Source organism: Globicephala melas, chromosome 15, assembly GCF_963455315.2.
Source record: "Globicephala melas chromosome 15, mGloMel1.2, whole genome shotgun sequence".
NCBI lineage: Eukaryota > Metazoa > Chordata > Mammalia > Artiodactyla > Delphinidae > Globicephala > Globicephala melas.
Genome location: NC_083328.1, coordinates 80,319,343 through 80,341,056, shown reverse-complemented (window position 1 = coordinate 80,341,056; position 21,714 = coordinate 80,319,343). Strand labels below are relative to the sequence as shown.

General features: G+C 45.4%; 2 protein-coding genes across 3 annotated transcripts in view; one reads left to right on the top strand and one right to left on the bottom strand.

Moving 5' to 3' along the window:
• The window catches only part of RTF2 (replication termination factor 2), a 40,003-nt gene that overhangs the window by 1,248 nt on the left and 17,041 nt on the right, over positions 1-21,714 (bottom strand). For both annotated transcript variants that reach the window (XM_030839154.2, XM_030839155.2), the window contains exons 6-8: positions 3,314-3,427; positions 407-461; positions 204-299 (exon numbers count right to left, since the gene is read on the bottom strand). In XM_030839154.2, the coding sequence (XP_030695014.1) occupies positions 204-299; positions 407-461; positions 3,314-3,427 (265 nt within the window). The remainder of the gene's footprint in view (positions 1-203; positions 300-406; positions 462-3,313; positions 3,428-21,714) is intronic.
• LOC115843268 (beta-1,3-galactosyl-O-glycosyl-glycoprotein beta-1,6-N-acetylglucosaminyltransferase 7) lies at positions 9,041-20,333 on the top strand. Its single transcript, XM_030839152.2, has 4 exons — positions 9,041-9,117; positions 14,242-15,270; positions 16,207-16,302; positions 20,110-20,333. The coding sequence occupies exons 1-4, from the start codon at positions 9,102-9,104 to the stop codon at positions 20,331-20,333; spliced, it is 1,365 nt and encodes a 454-aa protein (XP_030695012.2). The 5' UTR covers positions 9,041-9,101.

Genomic DNA, 21,714 nt, shown 5'->3' with positions numbered 1-21,714 from the left:
CCGCACCCCTTCTGTCCCGAGAGGGCTCCTGCTCTAAGGTGAATCAACTGTTTCTTAGTTACCCGCCAAGAGAGCTCAGTGAACTATTCAGAGACACCATTAGGACGAGCTTGAGTTCTCGAATTCGCGCCAGCAAAACCGTGACGCACCCACGCAGGTTCCCAGCTGTCTAAGTGGCCCACTGCCATCTCAATAGGACCCACCTGCACTTCTGGGAGGCAAGGTGGTTTTCTTCTCTTGAGAATCAAGGCTGGTTTCTTCGGGCTTCCCTGTCTTCATTTTTGATGGTCCTGGGGCTTCTGTGAAAGAACAAAGTAAGCAAAACAAAACAACATCAGGAACTTATTTAGGAAACAGGCCTATGGCCTTATTTTTGCTAAGATAAGGACCTCTTTGAGCATCTTACCTTCACTGACATCTGATTTTGAGAGAGACTCTGCCACCTTGGGTTTCTTTGTTTTCTGTGAAAAGAAAGGGGGTGGGGGGAGGGGCGGACACGTGCTCAGATGCACTGATTTCGGTGTCAGTGTGGCTCCCGCCAGTCCGGGGGCCCAGTGAGAGGCCAACACGGGTCACTCAGGGCAGGCCTCCCGCTGAAGAGGACTCTGATCCTCTGCCCTAAACCTCGGCCTCCCCACGTGTTTCCAGTTGTGCACTCTGGCCTCACATGACATACATCCGCAGAGATCTGCTCAGCTGTATAGTTACATTCCAAAACCACATCCTCAAAAAATCTAAATGCGGAGGACAGGTTTCAGTGGTAACAGTCAGTGTTAATGGTGACGACTGCACACAAAAGAGCAGTTACCTGGATGATAACGTAAGTCCAGCCAGTACCGAATCTCAACCTTTCCAGGAAGACTTCTTCAAAGTTGTCCAACTGCTCTGACACTTGTGTATTTAACTATAAGGGCTTGAGGCCTGTACTAAGGAACACTTGAGCCAATTCTCCTCAGCTCTGGATCACTTCTGTCAGAATTCTGTCGCTCATAATCGTTAAACTGGTCAGCAAAAATTTAAGGAATGCAACAAACCGTTCTAAAACCACACAGCTAATTCAATCACAGAAAGGACAAACAGGACTTACGTTCACTCAGAGAATTTACTTTAAACATGCCGTTTTCCGAAGCATGCAAAAGGTGGCATTAGAGATACGCAGCCTAAACGTTTCTGAAGGCTCCCATCACTAGAAAACATCAAAGGCCTTGCTCAGGCAGTGAACCTGAACCTGTAATATGTATATGCTACGTGATCTGTAACACTTGCATAAAACATAAACACATCCTGTTCATTTCACACATGCAAGACATGCATTCACATTTGTGAAGGTAACACGTCATCCTTCAAAAAAAAAAAAATGCAGAAAGCTGCTTATTTCTAAGCCCTCCATTCAGAGCTGAGGTTATCTGAAAAGCACGAGCAATGAGGCCTTAGACAGGAAATGCTATGCCCTGTCTCCAGCTGCGGGTATACTGGGGAAATATTTTGGTTTCCTGGTAGCCGTCTCTAGGAAGCATTCCCAGAAGGTCTGGGAAGTATCCTGCCTCCGGAGAGGGGTGTGTTAGTTCCACCGGGCTTTGAACAACTTGGCAGGAAGCCTGGGACAGAGGAGACAGCTCACTAAAGTAAGAAGAAGGCTAATGACCATACCAATGTCTCTAGGAGCTTCCATTAAAATACAATTTTTCCCTTTTGTGCTTCTTAAAAACTGAACTTGATCAATAGTAGCAACAAAGAACAAGTTGGTAAATGTCCTCAAAAATACCTCAAACTTCTATTCGCTTCTAAACCCGAACTCGCCCCTTTAAATGACAGAGTGTCTCTTTCTTTCTCATGAATATTGCAATAACCTTGTACAAGACCGCTTCACGGAGCACTTCTACTGGTATTTGATCACAAAAGCTGGGCACAATTCCTTGTACTACAGAACCATCCACACACATTATCTATTTTCTACCTAAGTGAAGCTATCAAAGGAGGAAATGCCAGTGGTTTGGCTCTGAGAATTCTGGGCCCACACACAATAACGATACTGCTATCATATTCTCAGCTTTTTAAAGCCTCACGACCATGAATTATATATTATTCCAGGGTGATACGGTCTTGCACTTTCCTCTATTATGATTTTAAAGAATGAAAAAGCTGAAAAATCTTTAATCATTACATCACTGGTAAATGCAGCCAGTAGCACAGAACCAGGCAGGCTATTTCTCTTCACAACTTTATGTCCTCAGGACACTGAAACTAATTTTCTAATACTTTAGGCATTCTTTTGCCTTAGTTCTGATGGCATGAAGTTTCTCCCACATTTACCCTGAACCTTTTTTTTTTTTTTAAAGAAAGAAAAAAAGACCATGGCTATCATCTGTAAGTACTCAAGAAACAACAAAATTTACTACTGGATCCAGAATCAATGACACATTGAATGATTTCTTAGCTGATCAACTGTTTTGAGCCTGCTCATCACATCAGATCATTAAGCACGGATTCCACTGCTTATGGAAGGTGGTTCTAAACCTGGGGCGCAAAGCAAAGCCTTCACCCCAGCACCCCCGACCCAGAGCGCCGGGCATCAGCAAGCATCGCCGGGGCGCCACTCAAGACCGCGGCCAGGGGAGGCTCGGGACGGCCAGGCAGCGGCTTCCACGGGGGGAAGGCTGCTTGTCTCCTCGCTCCAGGGAGTGCAGGGAGGGGGTGTGCGTGTGTGTGTGTCTGCATGTGTGTGTGCGCGCGCATGCACGCGTGTGCATGTGTGTCTGCATGCGTGTGTGTGGGGCTGCATGCGTGTGCGCATCTGCATCTGCACTCCCAGGAGTGGGTGGGAAGCACAGGCCCCGGGGTCCCCCCAGATCTCCCCCCAGATCTCCTGGGCCGCACAGGCTCTGCAGAGGTGCTGGGGGTGGTGTCTTTCACTCCTCCTCAGTTTTACAAGGTGTGACACCAAGCCTCTTACACGCAGTGCCCGCGCAGCAATCGTGGTGGCCGCCTTGCCCTCCGGACGCACTTCACAGGCCTGAGCTTTTCTACCCTCCTGCCCACACCCGCCCCCCGCAGGTGGCGTGAACCCCCGCCCCCCTTCACCGATGAGGCAGCCGAGCGCAGGGCAGACCACTGAGCTCGACCCAGCAAGGCCGCCTGGAATCTTCCAGAGCCCAGGCCCGCCTGGTCATAAAAACACCTTGATCGCAGTGAACCCCGAACCAGCACCAGCAGCACAGCTGGCGGGTTTGCGACAGGCTCTGGAGCAGAACCTGCAGACTTGACTTGCGCCCAGACTCGGGAAGGTGAGGAACTGAGCCTAGGACTCCGGTACCTTTCCCAGCTTGGATCGCAGCCTCCTCCCCTCCATCCTTCTCTTCAGCGTTTCCACGTCCTCCTTGGTGCCATTGAGCACGATGACGTCGTCCTCCTGGAAGGCAGCCCCACACTGAAGAGGACGAAAGAGAGAAGACGACAGATTCCGTCACCACGTGGAAAGCAGCTACCCTCAGGCCCTCACTCTTAGCCCAACCACGGGTCCTCAAGCTCTTGGGAAATTCCTGTTGTTTCCCCGCCTGCACCTTGGCTTGGCCAGTTTTTGACCCCGAGCCCTGCTTGGGAAAGTTTCTGTGTACAGGGTAGCATAGCAGGCCTGCCTGCCAGACTGGCCCTGGCTGGTGTCTAGGAACTTGGATTTCTGCAGGGTTCCTCCCACTTCCTAATTGTGTTGGGCTTCTTAGCTTACAGGCCTCCCCACTGGACCCGACCTCCAGGGGCCCCATGCAAAGACCCAAGCACAGGGTGGACGTTTAGGAAATGTCTGTTTAAGGGATCATTAGCAATACTTATTGAGCACCTACTGCTGGCTCATCTCATGAGGACTGACTTAATAAGAGCCTGTGAGACTCACACACAGCTGAGCCAAGGCTAAAAGCAAGAGGCCGGGGGATCTCACATGCCAGACAGAGGTTTGCAACCTTGACCTTACATCAGCATCTCCAGGGAGATCCCTGAGACCCACGCCGGTTTCTGATTCAGGAGTTCTAGGGTGGGACCCGATAATTTGCATTTCTAATGTTTTCTCAGGTCATGCAGATGCTGCCTGTGGGAGAACCAGGCTTTGAGAACCACTGTTCTAGAGTTTAGGAAGTTGGCCAATTAGGGTAAATGGACTAAATCCCAGCAGGAGAGGGGAAGGACCATTCCGGAGGCACAGCCTGCATTTCGGCTCTTTCCTGGGCTGCAGCTGCCCACTGTCATGCCCACAGGGGATCTGCATTTTCAATTGCTCCCTGGGGAGCCAGCGCTGCTGAGGACAGTGTGTGGGCCAGCATCCATTTCGGGGGTTTGTTTGCCTCTTCCTGTGGGTTCTCTAGAGTCCCTCTGCCTAGACCTTGGCCTCAGTTACCGCATCTGTTAAATGGGGATAAACTGAACTCCCAGCATGATCGGGTTGAGGCAAGAATTAAGGGTAACGCCGTAGGGAATGGAGCCCAGAGCTGGGCACTGAACACTCAACCATCACCAGTTTTGCATTTTCCTAACACGGATGGAACTCCAAGTTCCAGCCCTCAGCATCGTGTCTCTAACTAGCTTCCCTAAGCTGAAGCATCGCATAACCTGAGTTCCTCATCCATGGATTCAACCAACTTCAGACAGAAAATATTTGGGAAGAAAATATTTTCCAGAAAGTTCCAAAAAGCAACACTTGACTACTATATAAATAGCTGCCACGTACCAGTGCAGGTCCTGGCAACTATTTACACAGACCAGCAACTATTTACGTAACATTTACACTGTATTTACAACTATTTACATAGAATTTACATTATATTAGGTATTATAAGTAACTTGAAGATGACTTAAAGTAAACGGGAAGATGGGTGTCGGTTATACGCAAACGCTACACCACTTTATATAAGGGGCTTGAGCATGTGCGGATTTCAGTATATGCGGGAGTCCTGGGCCAATCCCCCCAGCCCCCCAACCGACAGGGAGGGATGACAGTACGCGCTGCTGCATTTTCCTCGCTGGGAGTTGTGCCCCCTCGTGGAAGGGAGAAAGCATAAGGAAGCCTCACGTGGATTTCTCTAGACTCTGCCTGGGTCTCTGCCCCTTACCATCTGAGGGCTACACAGCCCTGCTGGATCACTGGACAAACCTGGGCGGTGAGGACGGCCGTAGGCCGAGTCCACGCCCAGTATCTCTCTCATAGAAAACATTCTCAGCACAAGAAAAGCCACGCAACTGCTCTTTTTCTTAAAAGTTGCCACAGCTTTCCCAGCACCTCTTAACACACAGAGGAGCCGGTCACCGTCTGCTGACTCTCCTTGGCCGCTGCCTTAGCTGGGGTTATTTATTGTGGTTCTGTGTCCAAAACCCACAGCTCTAGGTCAAAGTCGGCTCTTTTTCTAAGGTGGTAAAGACCCACAAAGCCTGAGGCTGGTGCCACAGAGAGGAGCTCTGTGCACAGACAGGGGGCGTCTGGTATGGCGTCTGGCCAGGGCTGCCTCTGGAGAACAGAGATGCCAGGAGGCCAGGGGAGGGGAACAGCCCCTCTGCAGGGGAAGGCCACCTGGGAAGCCCCGGGCTGTGGGAGACTGGGGCAGAGCCTTCCCCTGGGGGCTGTCCTCCTTGGAGACAGAAGGAAAAAGGATCTGCAGGAACAGAATCAGGTGGTAGATAAGGCCCGGTGGGGCTTGGGGCTGGGGCTCTGGCGTCAATACCCTCCTTAGCGTATCTGCTCCCCTGCCCCGTCACAGCCCTCACCCTCCCCCCCCGCGGGCTTTCTGCGCCTCTTTCCACCATCTTGCTGCCCGGGTCTGACTGATCGTGCCAGTGGTCCGCAGCCTCCTTCCCTGCACACGATTGTTTAGTTGTCTACGTGTGACGGTGGGCCCTGTCCTGCCTACAGCTGTGGTGTGTTGTACCCGAGCTGTAGTCCTAGAGTTGAATCAGCTGCTAGTAACAACACTGAGCCGGGAACCTTGCACGTTAAAACTTGAGATATTTTGCTCTTTGTCTCCAAAATTCAAAAAATCCACTAATACCAAACCCACCCCTCAAGGACTCAGCTGCCTGGACCTGAGCGGGCAGCCCCTGGGGACGGCAGCACGTGGCCCTCCCTCCAGCTACGGGCCCAGCACCTGTTCTGGGGTCATGCCTGACCTCACCAGGCTTCTGCTGGAACCCAGGGCCCTGCGTGGAGCAGCCCGTCCCTGGAGGCGAGTAAAACCAAGGCAGGAAGCAGGTTTCTGCCACGATGTCAGCTGCCAGACAGGGGCTCTCCTCCGTGGACTAAAGGGCGGGGGGGCTTTAGAAAGGGAGTGGGGCTGCTGCAAAGGCCAGCGGCCCAAAGGGACTGACCCTCTCTTTGCTTATAAAAGTAATAGGTACACAAAGTAGAAAACACCTGGATTTCCCATTTTTCTATGTGTACTGTTCCCGTACAGGTGAAATCACATATTCATTTTCAGTTTTGCTTCCTTTTATGACTTGTACCTCAGATGTCCAAAAAAGGTGGGAAATGGCTAAATAAATCATAATACATTCCTAAAAAGGAAGCGTATACAGTTATGTTAAGAGTTTTCGACAACACAGCATATGCTCAGTATATGTTAAATAGAAAAGCAGACTAGACGTTGTATATTCACATGACCTCTGGATGTTAATTTTTTTAAATATTGAAAAAAAAAAGGCCAGTAGGAAAGTGCTGAAGGAAACAGAATCAAGAGTAATATGCTACTATGTCTGTATATTTATATCACAAACAAGTGGAATAGTGGTTTCTCAATCTTTGTTCCTACAAATAATAATTGTGATGAACAACTGATTACATGCATCTTTGACCCCCAAATTCCACTTCTGAGACTTGCTTGTTCTCTATCACAGAACCCTGTTTCCTGTATTCATGGCTTATGATAAATGAATGTATGCCTGTATGTGTGTATTGACTTTTAAAACAGGGCTTCCCTCTGTCACACTGTAAGCTCCAAATGGGAAGGTTTTGTCTTTATCTTTCATGGCTGTAGCTGAGTCTTAAGCCCAGGGTCCTGCACACAGGGATGTTCAGTAAATAATTGCTGAATGAAGGAATGAGAACATGACCTAAAGAAATATTTCAAACCAGGATGAAAGGGAGTGAAATTTTAAAGCCAAATAGCTCCTCTAGAAGGTCATGAACTTCACACTCCTTACAACATGTGAGAATGCCCATCACACCACGTAAAGGAAGGAGAAAAAAAACTTATGCTAACCTAAAAAGCAGAAGAAGACAGCTCCTTTTTGGCTTTAAGAAACATAAAACACCCCACTGTATTCACAGCGCCTCTTTTGTAATTTACATGTTTACGCTCTATGTCTGTTTTATTTATTAGGATTTTGATCTTTCAAAAATTTTAGTTGAATCACATCAGTATAAGGAGCTGATGCAGGGCTTCCCTGGCGGCGCAGTGGTTAAGAATCCGCATGCCAGTGCAGGGGACACAGGCTTGAGCCCTGGTCTGGGAAGATCCCACATGCCGCGGAGCAACTAAGCCCGTGCGCCACAACTACTGAGCCTGCGCTCCAGAGCCTGTGAGCCACAACTACTGAAGCCCGCATGCCTAGAGCCCGTGCTCCGCAACAAGAGAAGCCACCGCAATGAGAGTAGGCCAACGCTCACTGAAACTAGAGAAGAGTAGGCCCCGCTCACTGAAACTAGAGGAAGCCTGCGTGCAGCAACGAAGACCCAATGCAGCCAAAAATAAATAAATAAAATAAATTAAAAAAAAAAAAGAAGCTGATACATTAAGCCTGTTTTTTTGTCCATTTATTACAACACTCCGTTCAGCATGGCTGGTTTTACTCTGTGTCTCCCTTAGAGCTATGGGAGTACAAAGCTGCACGCAGGCAACTCTCCGCATCATTTTCTCAGGTTCTTCCACTGCTTTTTTCCAGGTTAAGCATGTGTGGTCCAGGTGAAATCCAGCGCCAATCCTCTTCCCCCAGGGACGGACCTGCCAGGCCAGTTCAGCAGCACTCACAGGACAATTTAAAACAAGCCCTCGGGGTTGGGGCAGAGTTGGAGCAACACTTCAGCAGCTGACAGGGTGGCCTTTCCTTTCCTGACTCTTGTCTGATAAAATTAGTCTCTCAACTCACAGAATGTGAACAACTCCATGCAAACATATACACGGTCTCCCCACTAAAAGGCTGCACGGACCTGTTTCTATATAAAAGGCACACACGTCACACGTGTAGCAATGCTGCGTCCCCTTAAGACTAAAGAGACTAGGTTCTAGCTGCCTAGTTAAGAAATCTTTCTAGGGCAACAGCAACATCTGTTCTGCAAAAGAGCAACAGGTATCTCGAGTCACCGCAGCAGGTGAAGAAAAGCTGAACTCGGCTGACTAAATAAAGAGCTCAGGTGTCTGGACACCCACGAGGGTGAGAGTCTCTGCAGGGTGTGATTCACGTCTCTTGGCTTCACTATTCTCGACAGACACATCTGGGATAAACCTAAAGAGAGGTCCAGCGAGCGGGAGGACCTTTTAAACCAGAAAAGGAAGGATGTTAGGAGGAAAAGTATCCATCGGAGAATAACGAAAGGGAGTCATTACTAACCATGCACAGACGGCCGCGGGAGGACGGGGCACGGCAGGGCGCACCTGCCTCCCTGAAGTCAGGCCTCTGGAGAGCCACACTGAAGCACTCCGAATGCTACTTAGGAATCAAATGAGATTTTTAAATGACTTTTATTTATCCCTTTAATGAAAAAGTGTCCGATAACCAAACCTAGCCTCCTACTTTTAAAGACATTTAAAGAATTTGACCCAGGACTGCCAGGATTTCATCCAGCTTTCAGAATCCAACAATTACCCTGCGCTGCCCTTCACCTGGGCTGGGTGTTTTCTGCTGTTTGTTTTATAAGGCAGGGGGCCAGCCCTGAAGAAATACGCAGGTTCTATTTTCCAACCCATGCGTCAGGATCAACAAGAATAAAATCCTCCAGGGATGAAAGGGTAACAAAACCTGCCAAGCAACTCTGTTCATGTGATTTCACCCAGAGCCACAGCAAGGAAGCAACTGAAGGAAAAAAAAAGCCAGGCTGGGCACGGACGCGGCCAGGACCTCTACCCCGTATGCGAGCCTCTCCCGGTAAGTGCTTCGTTAACTATGCAGAGATCATGAATGGCACAGGCTGAGCAGGTCTTATTACTAAAATATGTTTTTCTGTGCCTCCTCCATGGTTTTAAAATAGAACTATTGGAATATCAGTAATTTTATAAAATGCAGAAGTAGCAGGCATCTTTTCCTCTCAAAAAACAGTCCTCTAATAAAAACGTTGTTTTTGTTGTGATTGTTTTAAATAGATATCCTAAAATGTAGTTTTCCCCTTCACATCAAAGTGGCTGAAGAAACGTATACACATTTTAGGAATAAGCATGTGTGATTAAGACATCTATTTTACTGGACAGCTCTGACGGTCTGAATTCGAAATCAGTCTAACTACTATGATAAAGCTCAAATAGTTCAAGAAAAAACTGTTAACTTGTAGGGTGCTCTGGACATCATTCTGAGCCCAGAGACGACAAAAATAACAGACACAAAATTTTCATTGCTGCAGCTACAGTGACTTCTTTGGTCTGAGGGTCTCACTGCTCCGGGACTGGCGGGTACCGAGTAGCCCCACCCCGCTCAAGCACTGAGCACTGCCCCGGGCCAGGCTGAGAGGGAAACGCTCAGCCGTCTGCTCCACACCCCTAGCCCAGTGTCCTCATGAGGCAGGTACTATCATACACCCCCATCTGCAGTCCAGAAAATAAAGACTAGATTGTTTAATCTGGTTAAGCTAATGTTAATACTCTAAAACAGTAATAGTCTATAGAATATATGGCAAAATATTACAAGTTCATCTTTAAAGATGCCCATTTTCTATTTACTAACAAGAATTACCTTTAAAAAAAAAACAGAGGGACTTCCCTGGCGGCGCAGTGGTTAAGACTCTGCACTCCCAATGAAGGGGGCCAGGGTTCGAGCCCTGGTCAGGGAACTAGATCCCACATGCATGCTGCAGCTAAGAGTTCACACGCCACAACTAAGGAGCCGGTGAGCCACAACTAAGGAGCCTGCCTGCCACAACTAAGACCCGGTGCAACCAAATTAAAAAAAAAACAAAACCCACAAAGTATAAAAGATTTAGCAAAATAATTAATTTATCCAGGATGTTGCCAACTCCCCCTGAAAAGCCTATATAACAAATTAAATCCCGTCATAACAAATTCAAAATGACTGCCCTTAAGTGTTCTAGTGGCAACACATAGTACCAGACCCATACTGCTGACTTCTGTTCTTGGCTGTTAAGGCCTACAGTAGGGGCGGTGGGAGAGGGGCACTACAGACAGATAAAGAAGGCAGAAAAGAAGAAGGAAAACATGCTTGCCGGCTCTCATAATTAGGATAGTAATGTATTTTGAAACAACTCCTTGGCAATATTTTATGCTTGGACAAAAACCTAAATAAAAGGTAAAATAATTCCATTCTGAGAACTGTAACTGGGAATCATCTGTGATTTCTAGTACCACGAAACGGAAAAAATTTTAATACCATCCTTAACCGTAACTTTGGTAATTACTGCTACCGAAAGATATTCTACAAAATCCCTTGGATGTCATATGTCCTCAGTCAACTGAACGTGTAATCTTCAAAACATTATTCACTGTCTGGAAGCTATTCAATTCTACTGTACACTATACATATTTTAATGATGCTACTCACTAAAGGCTGCAGATATGAGGAGCTAAAAGATTATCAAAATATATAAGGGCCAGGAAAGATAATTTAAGGAATGACACTATACGAAAAAAGCCTTAAGATGTTCTCTCACACACACAAAATAATAATTTTAGAAATCATTTGTGATTTCAGTAGTACATGAGGAAATAGAACACTGGAATGGTAAAATAATGGGTCTGGTCTGAATAAAGAACTTTTGTATCTGCTCCATGATATATAATGATAACTGCCACTCTTTCTAAAGTCTTTAAAATAAATAAAAATTTAAACATTTTGTGGAGGAAAAAAATTGCTCAATAATCAGTAAGACTGCACTTTTTTTTAATGGGCTGCATGTTCCTCTCACCTGGAAAACATCACTTACATTTCTTGGAAATTAATTTAGTGATAAAAAGGCACATGTTTAACAATTACAGTTTCATTATGACTACAAAAGTTGATTTCACATTATAGCAACAAAACCATGACAACAAATCACCAAGAACTGAAATGTCTGCAAAGCTGAAAGTGATGCTCATCGTGACTTAAAAAGGAAAAACTGCCAGGCCCTAAAGAGTTGATTCCTGTGGGAATTTTCACACTGTCCACCAGAAGCAGGTTAAAGCCACAGCAAGAACTATGTAAAATTCAGCAGCAGTGGAGTCTCCAAAGGCTTCATTACAAGGCTGTCCTGACTACCTGGAAAAGCTTGTACTGAAACAATGAAAATAAAGCTGGTGACCCTTCCCACAACATGGCATTCTAGCCACACCGATTTCTAAATTTCAAAGTGAACCTGAGCCAAAAGGAAGATTTAACCAGGCAACTGTGAGCACTGCACTAACAGAACACGAGGCAGAAAGGCAGCAGATTAACTGTGAGCAAGCTCCTGTGCCTGTCTCTCTATAAATAAGGGAGGGAAAGCATTTAGCCAACGTATTGCCCTGAAGGACAACGGACTACACGTGGGATGTGTCTTCACTTAATTATCATAAAACACTGAAAATACCCAATCCCCTGGGCTCTGCATGGGGTATATAGTCTGTCAGTGAAGTGGGGCTAACATTTCTGTGATGAGACCAGCATGTTTTACACTTTGACCATAAGCTTAAAAACAACAACCAAGACAACAAACCAAAAAACCCCCCAAACCCCCTTCCCACGCAAAAGCTAAACACAGGAGAAAATGTAACGAACTATGGTACATGGTTTACCTTTCACCAAAATTCTTAACAGAGAAGCAGTTAAAAGCTTTATTTTCATTTCAAGAAGGTATTTCCGTCCAACTGAATTTTTGTTTTTATGATACATGTTGTGTCTATTTTAGAGACCAGATATGAAATGTGTTAATTATAATGATGACTGTGCTTATAAAAGGTATTATGTAATTTATAAAAATGCCTGTAAAATTATGCCATAACGTTTTATGCTGGGGGCAATCAACATTTACCGAACCAGAGTAAAACGTAACCTGACATATTTGGGCAGTGGTTGTTTTATTTTTGAAGCATGATGGGCAAAAAGAAACTATACAATGAAAATAAATACGTTTTTAAAATCCACAATCAGCATTTACAGTTTTTATGGGCTCATAGTTTAAGAACACAGGATAACTCAAAATGCTGCCTTGTTAATGCTTTATCCAAATGGCATTTGCAATAATGATGTGGAAAGGTAAGGGCCTAATGTCAAGTCTGAGATAAACACTGGTCAAAAGTAAATGGGGGGCTTCCCTTGTTGAGTGTCCGCCTGCTGATGCAGGGGACACGGGTTTGTGCCCCGGTCCCGGAAGATCCCACATGCCGCGGAGCGGCTAGGCCCGTGAGCCATGGACGCTGCGCGTCCGGAGCCTGTGCTTCGCAATGGGAGAGGCCACAACAGTGAGAGGCCTGCGTACCACAAAAAAAAAAAAAAAAGAAAAAAAAAAGAAAAAAAAGTAAATGGGTTTTTAAAAACAGGAAGTAGGGGGACTTCCCTGGTAGTCCAGAGGTTAAGAATCTGCCTTCCAATGCAGGCGACGCGAGTTCGATCCCTGGTCGGGGAACTAAGATCCCACACGCTGTGGGGCAACTAAGCCCACACGCTGCAACTACTGAGCACAAGGGCTACAACAGAGAGCCCACGTGCCACAACTACAGAGCCCATGCACTCTGGAGCCCTCGTGCCACACCTAAGACCCGACGCAGCCAAAAATAAAACAAATAAATATTTTTTTTAAAATAGGAAGTAGGAACAAGCAATGATGTGACTTTTTACAGAGACCTAGAGACAAAATTCATAAACAAGGGAAAAAACTACTAACAATATAGACATTTTACCTGATCAATTTTCTTCCCTAAATTCCAAAGGATGGTCTTTGCATGCCAACAATAATTAATTAATTAAAATACTTCTTCATGCATCTCTGTAGAGTTCAAGAGAGGAAACTAAATTATTGTCAAATAATTTTATTAGATAAAGATATCTTGTTTTTAATCACTGAAGCCTTCTCTAAAAAAAATTCATAAACTCATTTCAACAAGTTGAATTATATGATCGCAAAATTTCTCTTGATTTGTTGTTTTCTTTATTGGAAAGATATATTCTCATAACACGATACAGAATAATGGCGTAAGATAAATTCTGAATAACGCCGAACAGGACAGTATCTATGTCCAAAACAAATATTTGAGATTTTTATCTGCCAATAAAAGGGCAATAACACATGAAAATTAGTCATCAGGGAAATGCAAAGTTAAACCAAAATGAATTACCACTATGCACCTATTAGACTGGGTAAAGTGTTTTAAATTGATCATACCGAGTGTCGGTGAGGATGTACAGTAAATGGAGCTCTCATACACTGCTGGGGGGAATGTAAAATGGCACACCCACTTTGGAAAAAAACCTGGCAATTTCTTAAGAAGTTAAACATATACCTGTATGCGAGCCAGCCATTTCACTCTTAGGTATTTACCCCAGAGACACAAAAACAAAGGTCTACACAAAGACTTGTGCACAAATGCTTACAGCATCCTGTAATATCCTAAAACTAGAAGCAACTTCAGTGTCCTTCAACAGATGAACAGATAAACAGATTGTGGCTCGTCCATTTCATGGAATACTGCTCAACAATAAAAAGGGAAAAATGGTGATAAATGCAGTGATGTGGATGAAATCTTAAAATCATTATCCTAAGTGAAAAAAAATCCAGGCAAAAAAGTACACACGTATAACTTTGTTTATATAAAACTGTAGAATATGCCAACTAGTCTACAGTGACACGAGCATATGAGTGATTTCCCAGAGACAATGGTGGAAGGAGGATGGAGTAAAAGGGGTCCAAGAAAACTTTTAGGGGTAAAAGAAATGATTGTTATCATGACTGTGGTGACAGTTTCATGAGTATACACATATGTAAAAACTGATCAAATCATACACTTTAAATACGTGTACACCAATAGAGTTAGCAGGGACGGGGGGGAATAAAGTTAACAACACCCTAAATTCTGCCTGTTGCTCTTTTAGGAAGCTTAGAGGAAAACATTTTAAACCATGGTAATAAGAAGGCGACTGGAGCTCAAAACATGAGCCAGCTGCGAGCCACAAAGCCAGGTCTTCTCGTGTGCGTAGCCATTGGCGTCTTCATTTTTCTTTATTTAAGGAATCCAACTCCTGAGGAACCAGAGGAGGAACCCACCTACCCAGCAGTAGTGGACTGTGGCTTTTATCCAGATGAACTGTGTTCAGCTTTGTTTGAAGGGAAAGAGGTGGCTCCCCAAATTGCAAAATTCTGTAAAAACCCTCATGGATCTGAAATACTTGCTCATTTACACAGGCCAGGAAATTGTTCCAGGATATCCCAGGAGTTGCATTTCATAACCAGACGACTGTCTGCAGAAGAGGGCACCTTCCCTTTGGCATATATTATAACTATTCATAAGGAGCTGGCTATGTTTGTGCAGCTTCTCAGAGCCATTTATGTGCCTCAAAATGTTTACTGTATTCGTGTTGATGAAAAGGCCCCCAAGAAGTATAAGACTGCTGTGCAATCCCTGGTTAATTGTTTTGAAAATATTTTTATTTCATCAACGAGAGAGAAAATGGCTTACACTGGCTTTAGGAGACTACAGGCAGATATTAATTGTATGAAAGATCTAGTTCATTCCAAATTTCAATGGAACTATGTCATTAATCTTTGTGGACAGGATTTTCCAATCAAAACTAACAGAGAAATCATACACTACATCAGAAGCAAATGGAATGATAAAAATATAACTCCTGGAGTAATCCAGCCACCAAGCATTAAATCCAAGACGAGTCAAAGCCATCCCGAATTCACCCCTGAAGAAGATATCTATGTACCTCCAAATGAAAGATTCAAAGATGAACCACCCCATAACTTAACAATTTATTTTGGAAGTGCTTACTATGTACTAACAAGGAAGTTTGTGGAGTTTGTACTAACAGACACCCGCGCAAAAGACATGCTTTGGTGGTCTAAAGACATCCACGGCCCAGAGCGACATTACTGGGTAACTCTGAACCGACTGAAAGGTAAGAACAATCCAGAAAAACAGTGTCTGTTCAGGCCAGGGGCAACAACAGGAGAAGTGTAGCCTTAACTGAAGATTCTGTTTCAGCTCTTTGCCTTGGTAAACAGCTCTGCGTTCTGTAAGACCTTCCACTGGGGTAGTCCAGGAGGGTCTTTGCTTTTGGGGATCTGAGGTTTGCCGAGAGCGCGCCGTGTTCCCACAGCAGGCTGGCTGCTTTTGCTCCCTCTCCAGAAGGAAGTACCAGCACTGTGCATCTCCTCAAATAGAGCCTTTTGAAACTTCTGAGCACAGATCTTTGGAAAGTTCTTCCTTTCTTCCTTCACTTATTAGATACTGCTGGATACCTACTAGTGCCAGGTATCGTGCTAGGGGCTCGTTAAGAATGGAAAATATTAAAACTAGTAATTTTGTTTGTGGCTAATATGATACTTCAGATAGGTTTTCTTAGAGGTAGAGGGAAATCTGATGCACTACTTTAAATGGGCTTATTTGCTCTTTCTATAAAGCTGATTGGCTCTTATTGCGAATGTGGCTTCAAGCTTGAACAGCTAAGCGAATCAGTCAGTCCAGGCGACAGTGCAAACAATGAAATCCAGCAGAAATGGGTTAGGAGCTTTTTAAAACCTCTCACATCCACTGAAAATCCTTTCAAATCACCCCCAGGGAGCTGCTGCGGAGAAAACGCGATCCAAAGAAACCCAACATAACACGCTGTCAATACTAGGTGAGTTACTAGGGATGGTGGAAGGGATGAAAAGTGAAGTCTAAGCACAAAGACGGAATACGGGACCTCGCTCCAGCCTGATACTACCACAGGTGCAGCACACACCCCGCCCCCAGAAGCGTTAGCCTTTCATCAGATGAGAACATGCATTCTGAACGAGGCTGGGCTTCCCCTTCATCTGCTCACTGTATGCCTGCATGTCTTTTCCCTTAGATGCTCCAGGTTCCACCCCAAACACTGGATGGGAAGGAAATGTTCGAGCCATTAAATGGAAAAACAAGGAGGGAACTGTTCATGATGGCTGCAAAGGTAAAAACAAAACCCAAGGGGGTTCTCTGGTGGCCTAGTGGTTAGGATTCTGGGCTTTCACTGCCGGGGCCTGGGTTCAGTACCTGGTCTGGGAACTGAGATCCTGCAAGCCACGCAGTGTGGCCAAAACAAAAATAAAAACAAAACCCAAGCCACAAAACGCCTTCAAATTTTATAAAAACTGTACAACTGCTGCCTCGAAAACAGTGGGAGAAGACTGACAGTCATGTTTACTGCAATCTGGAAGAATTAGTGATGATCCAACTAGCACGGTGTCAATTTTTAAAAAACTTTCCTTTGAATTATAATATCCAGACAGAGAAGTAGACAAATTCTAAGTATTTGAGTCGATAAATTTTCACAAAGTGAACACACAACAGGGCTGCAACTTTTAAAGTTTTAAGATGAAAACACATGAGCTATCTGGCTTGTCCCACCTGCTCCTAGAATTCAAACCCTAACATTTATTTAAAATGAGTTCTCTGTCTCCCTGGGTCTCTTTACTAGAACAGGCACCTGAGTAACACAGGTATATGCTCCTCGGTGGGGTCAGCCAGCTGCCCCCATACTTCTTACGCAGTTCTTGCTGAAAAAAGGTCTCTTTGCTTTGCCCTCAGGAGATTCTCCCTGAGGGACTGTGAATTCTTTTGCCCCTTTGTCTTGTGTGCCAGAGGTTTTAGTGACCAGGGCAATACACAAAAGCCAGATCTGGGGTGGAGGAGAGGACATCTCTATTCTGTGAAGAGTCTGGAAGAGAACTAGCTGGCTACAGAGCAGCTCTCAGGTGCATCGGTTCGGGGAAAACACCTCCGGAGTCGAAGAGCTAGAACTTGGCTCCCGGGAAGTTATCCGTGCCTCCTCTCTGGGGCCGGCGCTCTGCACCCCTGAACCCCCAGGGTGAGCAGACAGTCTCAGGGAGGAAACGATGGATGACAGACAATTCGCAGCATGATACGGACGAGTCCAGTAGAAAGATGGCAAGTTCTCTGGTGTACTCCGGGGAAGGAAAACAGAGTGTGCTTGACGTCTCTGGGGCCACAGCTGGTGGTGGACAGAGAACGCGGGAAGACTGGAGCAAAGCCGTGTGTGAAGGCGGCTTCGGCAGAGCACGTGCTCTCCAGGGATACCTGGGCCCTGCGCTGTCTGTCTACAAGCAGCTCCCTAACCACCACGGGAGCTACTACAGAGATACATACCTATTTTCACAAGGCATCTGGGTACAGTCCTCAGGTCTGAATACAGTATATCAGATAATGCAAAATAAACTAGGTTCGCCCAGTTTCCAAGCTGATTTAAAGACTGATCTAAAAGAAACAGGTTGTGGACAAACAAAAAATGGAAAATCTAATACCAGAACAGTTCAAAGACAAACAATTCCCGCTGCCATGTGCACAGCCATCCTCCTGAACAGGTACCAGGTCAGAAGGACTGGAATAATTTTCGAGTATTTTTTAAAAGGTAGATATGATTCAGCTAGGGGGATAGTCACATAGAAAGAAGGTAACAGTTAAACGACAGACTAACAAACAACCCTGGCCTTTCTTCAGACAGTAAGTGGCCCACAGGGGTTGACAGGACTGGCGGATAAATGCTCAGAAAAGGAGAGGTTCAGATTCTTCCTGAAAAAGTGATTCACCAATGGTATATAAGATGTCATGGGGCCTCCCTGGTGGCGCAGTGGTTGAGAGTCCGCCTGCCGATGCAGGGGACACGGGTTTGTGCCCCGGTCCGGGAAGATCCCACATGCTGTGGAGCGGCTGGGCCCGTGAGCCATGGCTGCTGAGCCTGCGCGTCCGGAGCCTGTGCTCCGCAACGGGAGAGGCCACAGCAATGAGAGGCCCGCGTACCGCAAAAAAAAAAAAAAAAAAGATGTCATGAAGGGTTGTGGCTGTCAATGATAAAGTGATTCCAAATTCTTAGAGTAGCAAAATCTGAGTATTTTAATAATGTTTGCAAGAAAATCTAGTCACTGCGAGTCTTAACGAGAATCATTATTCCCTACAAGTAAACACTTCAGAAAGTTCTTGCCATCACTAGCTTCACTGTGCAAATGGTTCTACTAGCAAAGCAGTACAGGGCCAACCCTGGCCAGCATTCAGTCAGTCCCGACTTAGGCCAAGCACTGTTGCAGGGTCTGTGGTAAACCCTTCTGGAACCCGGCTCTGGGCCTACTGTCGATGCTCACAGCGATATGCAGGTAGAAACTATCATTATGCACACTTTACAGACGAGGAACCCCAGACTCAGAGAAGCGAGGTCACTCCCAGAGTCACAGAACGTGGCACAGGAAGTGGCAAAGGCAGTAGCAGAGCTGGGTCTCAAACCAGGTGCGGCTGCCTGATGCCACGCCACTGGGGGGGCATATGGCCCAGCTCTGCACACAGTGCAGAGCCATCCCATTGCTATCAGCAACAAAGAATTTGTTTATTTTTAATCACCAAAACAGCATTAACGCAATTCTGACAAAGTTCCATTTATTTGTGTTCCCTTCCAGTTCATACGTACATAAGCTATAGAGTATGCAGTTACGATCAAGGTGCAGTTGATTCCTCTTTCACTATGTCCTAAGCTTTTCATATTATCTTCATATTTACACTTTCAACTGGTTAAATGTAATACTACTGAGATTCTGTGACATTGCACCAAGAGTCTATCAGTTAAAAAGATTCTGATCATGATAACAGCTTTCACGCATATAGTGCTTACCATGGGCCAGTTCTAGGCCCTTCACTACACGAATGCACGCTTAGCAGGGAAAAGATCCCTTTTGATTTTTTTCAGTCTTACAAACAACACTGGACATTTCTATGCATGCAGTTCCAACTCTTTTAAATAATATTTCCTTAAGATAAGTTTCTGGAAGTAGGATTACAGTATCAGCATGGGGGAGAGAGCATGGCAGCACTGAGCAGAGAAAAGAGCAAGGTCTCCAAAACGGACAGAAATTTCCCTTACACGCAAACTGAGCACTCCTGCCTCTGCAAACTGAAGGTGATGACAGAAACCACCTCCCAGTGTTGGTGGGAGGATTAAAATAGAGTAGGAGGGGGCTTCCCTGGTGGCGCAGTTGTTGAGAGTCCGCCTGCCGATGCAGGGGACACGGGTTCGAGCCGTGGTCCGGGAGGATCCCATATGCTGCAGAGCGGCTGAGCCTGTGCTCCGCAACGGGAGAGGCCACAACAGTGAGAGGCCCGCGTACCGCAAAAAAAAAAAAAAGAGTAGGAAGAGTCAAGCACAGTGTCAGACACATAAAACGTGCTACTGAGTTCACCTCGAAGGAGTCCAATCAGTACTGGATCCAAACTAGAATTCCAATTTTAATTACTTCTATTTATATCAAACTCACTCTGCAAAACCAAAAGAAGGTTGAAGCTATAGAAGGTTGAAGCAATGTGTTGGTTATTAAAACCAACACAACTCTTATGAACTACCCGCAACCGAGGAAAATAGCTGAAAAGTTCATGGAACTTAAAACAGCAGCTATCAGAATTTAGGTGTTATCTGGCAAATGATGGCTGTTACGTCCCCCTCGTGCTCATGACTAGCTAAAATTCTACAGTATTCACCTAAAGTAGCCATTAAACATTTCAGAAATCACTAACCAAACAAATGAAAGCTTCCCTTCCATCATGAATTCAAAATTCAACATAAAAGCCCCTGTCAAAGAGATCATGGAAACCCCATTTAATCTGAACTGGCATGAAGCAGAGAGGCCTTACAGATGGCCTTAGAAGTGCATCACTTTTCCACGTGGATGTAAACTGATGAGGAAACAAAGGCAGCTAAGTTTCTGTGTTCCCTTTGCAGGCCACTATGTCCAGGACGCCTGTGTGTATGGACCAGGAGACTTGCCCTGGATCATTCAATCACCTTCTTTGTTTGCCAACCAGTTTGACTCGACCGAGCCTCTTGTGGTCTCATGCTTGGAGCGGTGGCACAGACTTAAAGTTCTAGGGCAGGCGGAGGTCCCTGTGGAACCACACTGGCATTTCAAACGGGAGAGTCATTTTAATATGAAATTGAACCGCTGAGCTGGAAGTTATAGAGAATGTTTGCTTTCTTACTGGTATAATTCTGTTTCCCTAACTTGAAATCAGAGAACATTCAACCAAAAAGAATGGGAAAATAATTCCTTGACACAAGTTAGTCCTGAAATGAGTTTAGAAACGTGCTACCAACAAGACTCTGCTATTGACTATAGGCCACTTTTACGGCTTTGAGAAAGAAATCACAAGAGAAAAAATAACTCAAAGTCCCACTGGTGACTGGGTAAGTATCCTGGAGGCTCGACTGCCTCACTTAACAGCTGCTGAAAATCAAAGTCCCCCAAACACTTAGATTCAGGCTCCGGTTAGAATAAGAACATATCTTGTCTTAAAGATATACTACTGTGGATGAGATTCTAAAAAAGAACAAACTCCCACAGAAAATGGGAGAAAATATGCTTATCTCTGGCTGGGAACAATGTAACTTTGTTCTGGAAATCCTAGAAAAGCATGGAAGAGTCTATTTCCTTTGGGTAAAATAAAATTCTGGAGTTGAAACACAACTTCCTACAAAGGCCGCCCTAGGTCCCTGCAGCCGTGCAGCTGTGATGATGCAGTGGTCTACATCTGCACAGTCTGATACCAGACACAATCACGGGGAGAGCTGGGCATCTGAAACGTGGCTGCAGTGGCTGATTAAGGGAACCTTAACTTTTAAAATTTTAATTAATTGAAATCTAAATAGTCACATGTGGCTGATGATTACCATACAGAACAGCACAGGTCAAAGGCATGAATGGTCTGAATTCTCTCTACTCACAGATTCAGGTCTGCCAAAAGTCCGCGAATCTTTGTTGTTTTGTCGAGGACTTTTAATATACTCTCTTTCTAAAAAAGAGCTCACGGCGTCATACAAGGCTGGAAATATACAACTATTAAATAGCACAACTTAAAACAACTAAAATAAAGGAAAAGCAGGAACCACAGGAGAGGACACTAAAGAAATAAATGGATAATTCAAGGGCGAAGTATAACCCCTCAGTGAACTGACGCTTCCCAAACAGAGAAATGAAATGAAATCCACTCAATGAAAATAGCCCTTGAAAAGCACGAAAACTACATAGAAGGAAAAGAGGCTCTGAAAGCACAGCCCACAAATCAAACCCAAGCTACCCACAGCATATTAAAATCTCTGCTTAAACAAACATTGCTTCCCCAAAGATACGTAATCCCAGGGAGAACACACAGTAGCGGGTTAGGACCGTCAGAGGAGGGCATGAGAGCCCCAGACAGCTCGGAGCAGCCTCCCCGCGCACAGGCAGACACACAGCTCACGGCCGTGTTCCGACTGGCTGTTCCGAAAGCTCAGGTTCACCACAGTCATGTCCCTTACGTTTCATCACAACCCATTTGCAAGTAAGTGCAC